At 41.1% G+C, this 12,984-nt stretch overlaps 1 protein-coding gene across 9 annotated transcripts in view; it reads right to left on the reverse strand.

The window, feature by feature from the left end:
* The window catches only part of LOC310695686 (disintegrin and metalloproteinase domain-containing protein 2-like), an 80,220-nt gene that overhangs the window by 52,697 nt on the left and 14,539 nt on the right, over nt 1-12,984 (reverse strand). For 8 of the 9 annotated variants that reach the window (XM_083480500.1, XM_083480497.1, XM_083480496.1 and 5 more), the window contains exons 5-7: nt 9,744-9,820; nt 8,010-8,199; nt 7,663-7,728 (exon numbers count right to left, since the gene is read on the reverse strand). In XM_083480500.1, coding sequence (XP_083336626.1) covers nt 7,663-7,728; nt 8,010-8,199; nt 9,744-9,820 — 333 coding nt within the window. The remainder of the gene's footprint in view (nt 1-7,662; nt 7,729-8,009; nt 8,200-9,743; nt 9,821-12,984) is intronic. The other variant, XM_083480499.1, reaches the window with a different exon arrangement.

Genomic DNA, 12,984 nt, shown 5'->3' on the forward strand with positions numbered 1-12,984 from the left:
ATGGTGTTATCTCATTTTATACTCAGGAGTGGCCCTGCAAACCAGATTAGATTGAGATAAAAGGGCTAGGCCAAGTTGACCCTATATGCCAAATCTCACCATCTAAGGCTAACACTCTATCCACTACACCAGTTTCCAACCCATGTGCCATGGCACCCTGGGGTGCCTTGAATGATGGTCAGGGGTGCTGTAGGCACCTTCCCTCCCTTCTCCGATGCCCTCTTGCATCTCTGCCTCCCAAAGGCTTGCACAGCTGTTTGTTGCAGCAGCCCTGGCTACAAGCTCTGCAGGCGAATGGTGCCTCTGGGGCTGGCCAGGGGTGCTGGTTGCCAGGAGCTGAGGAGTAGGCAAGCAAACAGGCGATGAAGCCCAGCCAGCCAGTCCACCAGCCCTTATTGTTGAGAATGGCTGAACAAGTAGGAAGCCAGGCAGGCAGGTGCCATGCTGGCCTTTCTTGTGCTTGCTGTGTGCAATGCCTTTCTGGGAGCTGAATGCCCAGCGCCAAAGGGAGCCTTTCCACCCTGCAGGCCTGGCGCCACCCACGGCTGCCTCCCAAGGTGAGTAAGGTGCTGGCCTCACGCACACCTTTGGCCGGTCTCCACTGGGCTGCTAAGGCTGGGGGCATCCTCTTTGGGGTAGTTCAGAGACCAGTGGTAGTTGCGGCAGCTGCCTGGAGGACTCCCAAGGAGAGGTGGCTGAGGGAATACTCCACAAGGGAGGATGTTCGAAAAGGGGTGAGAGGCTGCTGACTCTGCAGGCAAGGGGTGACATAACTGGGCTTCTGAGGCTTGGAGTGTGTTTCCCTACAGTGCAGCTGCAGAAAGAATGTAGTTGGTCAAGGGAACATGGACTCAAAAAGGTTGAAAACCTCTGCAATGTGGGATGTGAAACACATAGCAGTCAAATACAACATTCCTAGAGTGAACATGATAGAGGATGCTTTGTACCAGCCAGAAGAAAACTTCCTGTTTCCTCCTGAGCTGGGACAAACTTCCTCTGCATGTGACTAGAGGAGGGCATGGTCTAATCCGGCCCCCTCTCTGCCTGGGAACAAAAGCAAGGCAGGAAGCACATCTCTCTCTCTCTCTTTCAGCTCTTCTCCATTTTGTTTTGCTATGTGTGAGGAGAAGTGACTGCTTGTTTGCAGTCACTTAGGAACTAACTAACTCCTTTATGGGATATTTCCACATATGCAATATACTTTTGTAACATAAGTCTGCTTTCAGGGATCCAACTGTGAACTGAATGAATGTGAGTAAACTACATTTATATTGACTTTAATAAGATTGTTGTGTTTATTTTTTTTAAGAGGGACAAGAAGGGATCCTACCAGAAGAGCTTCGAGTTGATCGCGCACCATCACAGTCGAAGGTCTCTTCGTCGAAGAAGACCTTGGTACATCAAAGGCGGGGAAAATTGCTCCAGTGTAGCGGACCCCCAGGAAAAACCTCAAATCGAGCATGAGGTCGAGCATGAGGATGTGGGATCAGGTGGGCATCAAAAGCGGGATCCCCCCTCCCTGGTAAGCTCTGTTTTGAGCTCTGAGATCGAGGGGGTTGGAGCTGCAACGCAACGGATAGAACGCTTCCTTTGATGGTACGAAGCTGCAAGACTGTGAGGTCAATTCTTCCAATGCTAAAATCATTTAAGGACTGCACTATGAGTACCCTTTATATTTGGATTAAGATTTGGAACAATCTGGGCATGGGTAAGGGAATTTAAAAACGGAAGTCAGTCCCTACCCGCTGATAGAATGGGAAAGCAGAGACATTTCTGAAGCAAAGAGAAAAGATCTTGAGACTTTTAAACTTCCAAAGACTGGATCTATTAACCCCCCAAAAGCAGGTGAAGGGGGGGAGAGGATTTAACATTACTGAAATACCTGCAAAAGCTCTTTAAAATGTATTTTAAAAGCCGCTTGACTCTCTGGAAGCGGTGACCCGGTCAGAGTGGCAAACAGCCATTGTGATGTAACAATAGAAGGAATGCTTGTTACTTTCGTTTCCTACTTGGATATTTTGAAGTTGCTGCAGCGGTCAAACTGAAACATTTTAACCCTTAAAGTGAAAACTGGCAACATACCTCTATCTGAATTGCTTGAGGAGTGAAAAAGGAAAATAAATAAGAATGGCAGGTTGGAAAAATTGGGACTGTATTTTAACTGCCTTTTCCTGCAAACTGGAGCTGTTGTCTGACTTGCAGCTCATACTCCTGACTGTTTTGAAATAAAAGTTTCTTTGACCTTGGAAATCTGAGTTACTAGCGGTGCTATGGCGGGTGAGCCTGGGAAAAAGCCACAAACAAGAAGAGACTCTAAAGACCAGGCTTTCCAAGAGCAAATATTGGAGTTTATGAAAGATAATAAGCAGGGTCTGCAGAGTCTTGCAACTGAGATCAGAGCTAATACGCTCTGTCTCCGGGAATTTAAAAAAGACTTTGGAATTCTGTGCAAAGACCTCCAAGAGGTTAAATAAGAAGCTGCAGGTTTACAGAAAAGACTATCAGAGATTGAAGCTGTTAAACTTTCAGACTTAAAAAAATTACAGGAAGAGGCCCAAACAGCAATAGCTTTTTTACAACTTAAGGAAAGAGAGACATATCTTTGTTTGAGAGGCCTACTAGACATTGAACAAGGAAATTTGAAAGAGTGCTTGGTCCAGGAATTTGTGTCCTTTTGGGACCTAACAAAGGAAGAGGTGGAACCCACAATTATAAAGGCCTACAGATTTGGACCCAGAGGAAAAAAGGACTCAAAATTTTATATGATTGCCTGGTAGTCTTTCAAACAAAGGATCAAAGTGATAAAATTTTGGGATTGCATTACAACAAGAATTTTGAAGTACAACAACATTCAATTGTTTTATTTAAAGAAATCCCAAAATTTTTCTTGGCAAAAAGAAATAACTATTTGGATCTTACAAGTGCATTGAGAAGAAACAATATCTTCTTTCGATGGGAATTTCCACAAGGCCTTTCATTTAAATACCAGCAAAGGAAACTTCGAATCAGGTCGATTGAAGAAAAGAAAAAAGAACGCTAGTGATTTTGGATTTGACACAGGAGCAGGAGTTGGATCAGCTACAGGTGCAGGTCTGGGATCAGGATCACGACTTGGGGCGGGAGTCGGACCTCCAGATTTGGACTGAGATAATATGGCATTAAGAATTTTATCTTGGAATGTGAATTAACGGCCTAAAAGAAATAAAATTCAACATGTGCTGATAAAACAGAATTTAGATGTGATATGTTTACAAGAAACTCATGTAATAAGAACCCACAGGAACATTCTGCAAAATAAAAAATTAGGCCAGGAATTTATCTCTTCAGATAAGGTTAAAAAAAGAGGTGGTGTGATTTATGTTAAAGAGAAATTGAGTCCCAAAATGATCTTTAAGGATGAAGTTGGAAGATATGTTGCAGTGGAATTGACAGTACAAGGCCAAAAACTCTTGATGCTTGGAATCTATACACCAAATGAGGGCAAATCGGAATTCTTTAAAAATTTGTAGGCCACCCTTACGGATTACCTGGATTACAAAATTATCTTGATGGGGGATTTGAACAACAATGATGGATAGAACCCAAAGGCAAAAACTTACTAATGATGGGAGGTTACCAAAGACACTTTTTGAGATGGTGGACAATTTTGACCTGATGGACATTTGGAGATTGAGGAATCCAAAAATGGAGAAAGATTTTTTCAGATGCAAATCTATCATGTAGCCGCCTGGATTATATATGGCTAACTAAAGACTTGACCCCAAGAGTGACTAAATCTGAGATTAGTCCAATCATTTGTCATATCATAATGCTGTGCTGACAAAGTTAAAATTGTCTCTAGAGGGTTCTTTTAGATGGTGGATGAATGAGAAATGATTTGATTGTAAATAAAGCTCAGAAGACCCTAAAGGACTATTTTGAGTTGAATTCTGGAATTGAAGCAAGGGTCGTATGGGATGCAAGTAAAGCAGTAATGCGAAGTTTCCTGATTCAACAGAATTCTATCAGGAAGAAAGCACAGAATGAGCAAAAGGAAAAAATTCTGTCTCAGTTAAAGGAGAAAGAGAAAAAACTGAGATGTAATCCAAAAAATCAACAGATTCAAAAGGAGATTAAGGTGTTACAATCTCAGTATTCACAAATAGTAAATCAAGAAATTGAATGGAAAATTAAATTGATGAAACAAAAGACTTTTGAATCGGCAAATAAATGCGGAAAATTATTGGCTTGGCAATTGAAAAAGAGACTGAAGAAGAGTACAATAATTAATATTATGGAGGATGGAAAGAATATTGAGAACCATAAAAAAGAAAAGGAAACAAATTTGAAACAATATATTATGTTTATTGTGAAGGTACCAAAAGTAAACTACAAACTTTCGAAATTGGTAACATAATAAAGTCAAAGATACAATAAGTTGTGAAACAAGGTAACAAATTGCTGATCAGGTTAGAACAATGAATGCAATGTTGGGAAGATGTGGGGAGGTCCAAAAGAAAGTAAATTTATGAAACATGATGTGTAACATATTCAATTTTTTTTTTCTTTTTCTGTTTTTATTTTTCTTTATATATAAAAAAAATGTTTCTTGCATGTTGCTATGTAAACTAATTTGTGAACCTATGAAAAGGAACGCAATAAAAAATTTTATAAAAAAAAAAAAAAGGAAAGAATATTGAGAACCCAGTAGAGATTCGAAAATGCTTTCAAAAGTACTATAAACAGCTTTACAAAAAAGAAAAAGAAGAAAAGGAAAAAATGGAACAGCTTCTGGACAAAAATAGATTGCAGAAAATTCCAGCGGATAAAAAGAACCTACTAAATGAACTGATTACAAGACAAGAAGTTGAAGGGGCAATTGTCCAAATGCAAATAGGCAAAGCACTGGGACCTGATGGCTTAACATCCAAATATTATAAAATATTTAAGGATTGGCTGATACAACCATTGATGGATGTTTGTAACAAGATATTACAGGGGGACAAAGCACCCGAGTCCTGGAAAGAGGCATTCATCACTCTGATACCCAAACCGGACACAAATAGAGCTCAAGTAAAGAACTACCGACCAATTTCTTTGTTGAATGTGGAGTAAAAAATATTTGCATATATTTTGGCTACAAGATTGAAGAAGGTTTTGAATAAGCACATACATAATGATCAATCAGGCTTCCTACCTGAGAGGCATATGAAAGATAATATTAGGAACATAGTGGATGTGTTGGAAAGATTAGAGGTAAAAATGAAAACTAAAGCAATGTTAATGTTTCAGCTAATTCAGAGAAAGCCTTTGATAATGTTTCTTGGAGCTTTATGAAGCAGAACTTATGTAATATGGGGGTTGGTCAAAACTTTTAAAATGGTATTAATGCAATTTACTTTGAGCAGAAAGCAAAAATTATAATTAACAATGTGGTCTCAGAAGAAATTAGGATTGAAAAGGGAACCAGGCAAGGGTGCCCACTTTCCCCCCTGCTTTTTATTTCTGTCCTAGAGGTGCTGTTGAACATGATAAGGAAGGATGAGGAAGTTAAAGGCATAGTAGTGGGAACTAAACAATATAAGTTAAAAGCCTTTGGTATTGACTTTACAGGACCTTGAGACCAGTGCAATCAAAGCACTGAAGTTTGCGAAAAACGTGACGTATCTGGGTGTAAATATGATTGCAAAAATTTGAATTTGTATAAAGACAATTATGAAAAGTTGTGGAAGGATATCAAAAGAGATTTGGATATCTGGACAAGGTTGAAATTATCTTTGTTGGGCCGAATTTCAGCGGTAAAGATGAATGTATTGCCTAAGTTGTTATTTTTGTTTCAAGTTGACAACTTGAATTGTTTTAAGGAATGGCAAAAGGAATTATCTAAATTTATCTGGCAGGGGGGAAAACCCCAGAATTAAGTTTAAATTATTAACAGATGTGAAAGAGAGAGGGGGTTTCTCCCTGCCAGATTTAAGTATTTACTTTGAAGCAGCCTCCTTTTGCTGGTTGAAAGAATGGTTTTTGTTGGAAGATACAGATGTTCTAGATTTGGAAGGTTTTGATAATGTATTTGGTTGGCATGCATATTTATGGTATGATAAGATAAAAGCTCACAAAGGATTTAAAAATCATATAATTAGAAAATCTTTGTACAATGTTTGGATAAGATATAAGGATTTGTTAGAAAGGAAAACACCAGATGGATATCACCATTGGAAGCTAAGACCCATAAAAGGTTGAATATGAAAGCCACATGGTTGAAGTATAATGATATTTGGATGGCAGTAGGGGACCAATTTACATTGAAATCTTATGATCAGTTGAAAGATAAATTAGATGATTAGTTCCAGTACATCCAGATAAATGAAGCATCTAAAGTGGATAAGAAAATTGGTTTTCAAACAGAGAAATCCAAACTGAAAATGGAATTATTAGATACAAAAATGAAAAACTTATCCAAGATGTATAATTTATTGCTGGAATAGCATACGAAAGATGAATAAGTGAAATCTGTAATGATTGAATGGGCTAGGGATGTGGGGCACAATATTATGATGGTGAACTGGGAGAAATTATGGAAAAAAGGAATCCAATTTACAGAATGTAGTGTATTAAAAGAAAATTTGATGAAAATGATGTATATATTGTACTTAACACCGGTGAAGTTAGCAAAAATGTATCATACTCATGATAATAAATGCTGGAAATGCAAGGAAAAAGAAGGAACCTTTTACCACATGTGGTGGACGTGCCCCAAGGTAAAAAGACTTATGGGAAACGATTTATAATGAACTGAAAAAAGTGTTTAAAAACACATTTATTAAGAAACCAGAAGCCTTTTTACTTGGTATAGTGGCGGGTGAAATCCCCCAAAAGTATGCTCCTTTTTTTCTGTATGCCACAACAGCTGCGAGAATATTACTAGCGAAGAACTGGAAGAAACAAGATTTACCAACTATTGAAGAATGGCAGATGAAGATGATATGGAACTTGCTGAACTGACTGGGAGACTCCGGGACCAGAGAGAAGAGATGGCGGAAGAAGATTGGAAGAAGTTTAAAGAATATTTGGGGGGGGGGAGTTAATATTTAAATTAGAATAGCTTTGGAAGTGGATATAGGCTGTAGGGTAGAAGTAGAAGATAGTGTATTTTAAAATAGTATTATATGTAAGGGATAAAATGTGAAGATTTTTATGCTAAAAGTAAGTGTGATTTTTTAAAATGGTTAAAAATTATGATATATATAAACTGCTAAAGATGAGGTAAAATGAAAATCAGATAGGAAGGACTTGGGAAAGCTCACCTAACAATGTTTAGAAAAAATAAGGATAAGACAAGAATTTGTTTGTATTGTTTGTTTGTTTTTTCTGTTTGTGCTGTTTATTTGTGTTATAAAATAAATATTATTATTTTTTGAAAAAAGAAAGAAAGAAGGGATCTTACCAGGAATCCTATATATTTAGAGGCTAAAACTAGCCTGCAACAAGTTGTGCGTTTGAAAAGGGAATGTTGAAACTCTGCTTAGATATAGAACTTGCTAACACAAGTTAGGAAGGATATCATTAAACAATATATCCTCTCTTGCCTCCCTGAACATTCCCACATGCACAACACTATGCTGGTTCAATGAATTGCCCTTTCAGTTTAAGAAGATGTGTTTCAGGTGGTCAGTAACTTACCAAATCCTTATCCAAAATGATATATATTTCTATGTATCTGTGTACTTTAGTGACATCTGACAGTGGCTGAGGAAAGACAAAATAAATCACATTTAGTAATCATTTTTGTATTTTGGTCCTGGAGCTTTTATAATGCAAAATGGCTTAACGTTAGCAGCAGATTACTAGAACCAAGCCTGCATCAAGCCGCCCCACTGAAAAAAATCACTTCAAAAGCTGTGCATTGCATCTGTATTGTAAGCCTACTAATCTGAGTTCTCAGGGAGGACTCCAAATAAAAAATGATTATTGATGGTAATTACTCCTAAAGGCCAGTTTAAGAATGAAAGAAACCTCTTAGCACTTACCACAGTATCTGAGAGCAGCTTATAAGGCATGCCCTCACTCCCCAGTTGTCTTTCTGTAGATGGCAAATCTTCTCTCCTAAGTGGACTCTGGAGGTTTTTGTTGTTTATCTGATAAATCAGGTGCTCAAAATTAGCTGAGGATTTCAAATGCTCAATTCCATAGCTGACATTCTCAAACTGCAACAGCCCTCTGGAAAAAATAAAGAGTACTAGCCAAGGTTCAAGGAGACTACAGTGGTACCTCGGGTTACATATGCTTCAGGTTACATACGCTTCAGGTTACAGACTCCCTTAATCCAGAAATAGTACCTCAGGTTAAGAACTTTGCTTTAGGATGAGAACAGAAATCATGCTCCGGAGGCAGCGGCAGCTGGAAGCCCCATTAGCTAAAGTGGTGCTTCAGGTTAAGAACAGTTTCAGGTTAAGAACGGACCTCCGGAACGAATTAAGTACTTACCGTATTTTTTGCACCATAACACTCACTTTTTCCTCCTAAAAAGTAAGGGGAAATGTCTGTGCGTGTTATGGAGGGAATGCCTACGGGTGGCATGCCTACGGATTTTCCTCCTCTAAAAACTACATGCGTGTTATGGTCGAGTGCGTGTTATAGAGCGAAAAATACGGTAACCCGAGGTACCACTGTACAGGAAAAGTGAGCTTAATTAACCTCAAACCCGTGGGATCCTAAGAATGTTTTTCATTACTCCCTTTATGCTCTGAGCACATGATACCCCACCTCACACACAGTGGCTTTCTGATCGCTCCCAAACAAACTCCCATCCCTTATCTTGCACCTCACCTCCACTTCTCGGTGCTCATGTCCCAGTAAAATCCTGCCCATGACTTTTGTCTCACCTTGAACACTCTCAGTCCCTTGAACACATCCTGCTCCACCCTTTCCCCTTGGCTGCCCTTTGATGATGCTCTCCCTTTGAAAACTAAGGGCTTAGTCACACTTATCTTTGGTCCCACTCTTTCAGGCAGGGCCCACTGCTTTAACGCTCCATGTCAGAGCAGTTTCCCGCCCACCCCCCACGTGGGGGGTGGGGACACTTGTTAAAGATGAATCAGTGCAAACATCCATTTGGGTTTCCACCGACTGACATTTGCTCCAGTTGAGCTTTAAAGAGTGTGTTTTCACAGGGAATGCTCCAAAGCTAAAAACAGGTGCTCAGACACAGAGCTTTAAATTGTGAGCTGTGTCAGGAAAGAGCAGAGGAAAGATAAGTGTGGATAAGCCCTAAATCATTCCAAGAAGACATTATAGAGAAGCAAATGGCTGGCATAAGGACTGCCAATCGCTGGAGTTTGCTAGTCCTGTGTTTGGGCGCACAGTATCTTAGGGTGCTGGCCATCTCCTCTGGATACCTCATACAGGGACAGGGGTATTTGGCTGTCTGCTGGAATGCTTAAGCAGGGCCTCCACTTATGCTTATGCTCAGCCTGCATGTTTGTAAATAAGCTCAAATATTACAAAACCAAGTAAGTCTACAGTGATTTCCTTCCAAAGGAGACCAAAACTGGGTAGGCCCCACACCTGGGAACTTTCCATTGCTCAGAGAAGAGTAAATATCTTGGGCTGCTGTGAACTTCCACTCAACAAAGTCAGGAATGTGAAGCACAATGATGGGGATGGGAGAGACAGGACATATACTGCATGTACTTTTGTGAAACATCTGGTGCCTGGATTATGCCAGAGACAGATAATTGATTTAGGCTGTTGAAATCTCTTACCTGAGCCCATAACAGGTGCTGAGTACTGCAACAGAGTTTGGGAACCCTTGTATGTATCCTTGATAGAAGCATTCGCGCTAAAGTTATTTTTTAAAATTAGAAAAAAGCAATTGATGCAGCATTTACACAATTGAAATTCTCTATTAACGAGCCTTATATGCAGTTTTTAACCCTCACCCTCCTGCCCCACAGTTTCAGTCCCCCCAGAATTGTGCTTCTAACCATCTTCCATCCGTTCATGTCAATGTGCCAGTGACATGTCAGACTAACCTGATCTCGTTTTTTGACAGAATTACAAGCCTGGTAGATGAAGGGAACGCAGTGGATGTAGCCTACCTTGATTTCAGCAAGGCATTTGACAAGGTGCCCCATGATATTCTTGTAAAGAAGCTGGTAAAATGCGGTCTTGACTATGCTACCACTCAGTGGATTTGTAACTGGCTGACTGACCGAACCCAAAGGGTGCTCATCAATGGTTCCTCTTCATCCTGGAGAAGAGTGACTAGTGGGGTGCCACAGGGTTCTGTCTTGGGCCCGGTCTTATTCAACATCTTTATCAACGACTTGGATGATGGACTCAAGGGCATCCTGATCAAATTTGCAGATGACACCAAACTGGGAGGGGTGGCTAACACCCCAGAGGACAGGATCACACTTCAAAACGACCTTGACAGATTAGAGAACTGGGCCAAAACAAACAAGATGAATTTAAACAGGGAGAAATGTAAAGTATTGCACTTGGGCAAAAAAAATGAGAGGCACAAATACAAGATGGGTGACACCTGGCTTGAGAGCAGTACATGTGAAAAGGATCTAGGAGTCTTGGTTGACCACAAACTTGACATGAGCCAACAGTGTGACGCGGCAGCTAAAAAAGCCAATGCAATTCTGGGCTGCATCAATAGGAGTATAGCATCTAGATCAAGGGAAGTAATAGTGCCACTGTATTCTGCTCTGGTCAGACCTCACCTGGAGTACTGTGTCCAGTTCTGGGCACCACAATTCAAGAAGGACACTGACAAACTGGAACGTGTCCAGAGGAGGGCAACCAAAATGGTCAAAGGCCTGGAAACGATGCCTTATGAGGAACGGCTAAGGGAGCTGGGCATGTTTAGCCTGGAGAAGAGGAGGTTAAGGGGTGATATGATAGCCATGTTCAAATATATAAAAGGATGTCACATAGAGGAGGGAGAAAGGTTGTTTTCTGCTGCTCCAGAGAAGCGGACACGGAGCAATGGATCCAAACTACAAGAAAGAAGATTCCACCTAAACATTAGGAAGAACTTCCTGACAGTAAGAGCTGTTCGACAGTGGAATTTGCTGCCAAGGAGTGTGGTGGAGTCTCCTACTTTGGAGGTCTTTAAGCAGAGGCTTGACAACCATATGTCAGGAGTGCTCTGATGGTGTTTCCTGCTTGGCAGGGGGTTGGACTCGATGGCCCTTGTGGTCTCTTCCAACTCTATGTTTCTATGATTCTATGATTCTATGATTCTATGACAGCTTGTCTTAGAAAGAGAGAGCTTTCTAAGTTATTTGTGCTGTTATTTGTGCTGTTCATGTGAATTATTATTATCTATAACATGTGTACACTCCCATTCATCTGAGGATCACAGGGCAGTTGTCAATGTAAAAACACAAAAATAGATAGTATAGTAACAATAGATAGTAACAAACAATAGATAGTAACAAACAAAAACAATAACCACCACCCACCATTTAAAAGGCCATAGATTGTTTAATCTCCTGGGAGGAGAGGAATATGTTCTTGCCTGGCAGCTAAAGATATGTAACAAAGCTGCCAGGTGAACCCCCCTGGGAGAGCATTCCATAAGCAGGGAGCTACCCCAGCCATTCTCATGTTGCTGCCCTCTAGGTAAAGGCAAAGGACCTTGGATGGCGACTATGGGGTGTGCCGCTCATCTTGCTTCAGGCTGAGGGAGCTGGCATTTGTCTGCAGACAGCTTTCCGGGTCACGCTGCCAGCATGACTAAACTGCTACTGGCACAATGGAAACACCGCGACAGAAGCAAGAGCGCACAGAAATGCCATTTATTGTCCTGCCGCAATGGTACCTACTGTATGTATCTACTTGCACTGGTGTGCTTTCGAACTGCTAGGTTGCCAGGAGCTGTGTCAGAGCAGTGGGAGTTCACCCTGTTGTGGGGATTTGAACTGCCAAACTTCCGATCAGCAAACCCAAGAGGCTCAGTGATTTAGACCACAGCACCACCTGTGTCCCTTTACTTTACCTTTACCTGCTGAATTCTGCACCAGGTGAAGATTCTGAATCGTCTTCAGAAGCAACCCCACATATAATGGGTTGCAATAATCTAAGCTAAAGGTTACTAGAGCATAGTTTGCAGAAGTTAGGCTATGCCTGTCCAGATAGGGGCGCAGCTGGGCACTCAATGCAACTGAGGCCACTTGAGCCTTAAGTGGCAGCAATGATCTAGAAGCACCCCCAAGCGTGTACCAACTCCTTCAGAGCAAGTGTAACCCTATCGAGAGCAGACAACCTCCCAGCCATCTGCTCTAGGGAACCACCCACTAAAGGTGCCTCCGTCCTATCTGGATTGAGCTTCAGTTTGTTGGCTCTCATCCAGTCCATTACTCAGGCAAGACAACAGCCCAGCACTTCCACTGCCTCATCTGCAGATGTAAAGGAGAAGCAGAGCTGTGTACCATCAGTATATTGCTGACAATGTACTCCAGAACTCTGGATGGCCCCCTTAGGATCCATTCCAGTGCATGGTATGTGGGTCTGCTTTAGAATATGGTTCAAAAAGTGAAGCAAATACATAACAGAGCAACTAGGTTACTAACTGGGCCTGGACATACAGAAGAACGCTTTTCACCAGCATAGCTTCGTAGCTCTCCATAAGTTTTCAGACCTAATTCAAGGTGCTTGTTTTGACACATAAAGCCTCAAGCCAAGTTACCTAATGGAGAACCTCTCCTTGTACCATCCCGCCCAGGATCTGAGATCTGCCTGGCAGGTCCTTTTGGTGGTACTATTGCCATATGCAGCTGAGCTACCAAAACTTTTAATGAGGCTTTCTCAACGGAAACCCCACCTCCCTGCCCCTGGTTGTGGAACACTTTTGCTCCTGAGCACCAACAATGGTTAGCTTTCAGCACCAGGGCAGACATCGTGATGTTATATACAAAACTGAATTATGAATTTTAGATGCTTTAATATTTCTATGACTATTTTGTGCTGCTTAACATGAGGCTCCTCATA

This window comes from Podarcis liolepis, assembly GCF_965112155.1.
Source record: "Podarcis liolepis genome assembly, chromosome: 16".
NCBI lineage: Eukaryota > Metazoa > Chordata > Lepidosauria > Squamata > Lacertidae > Podarcis > Podarcis liolepis.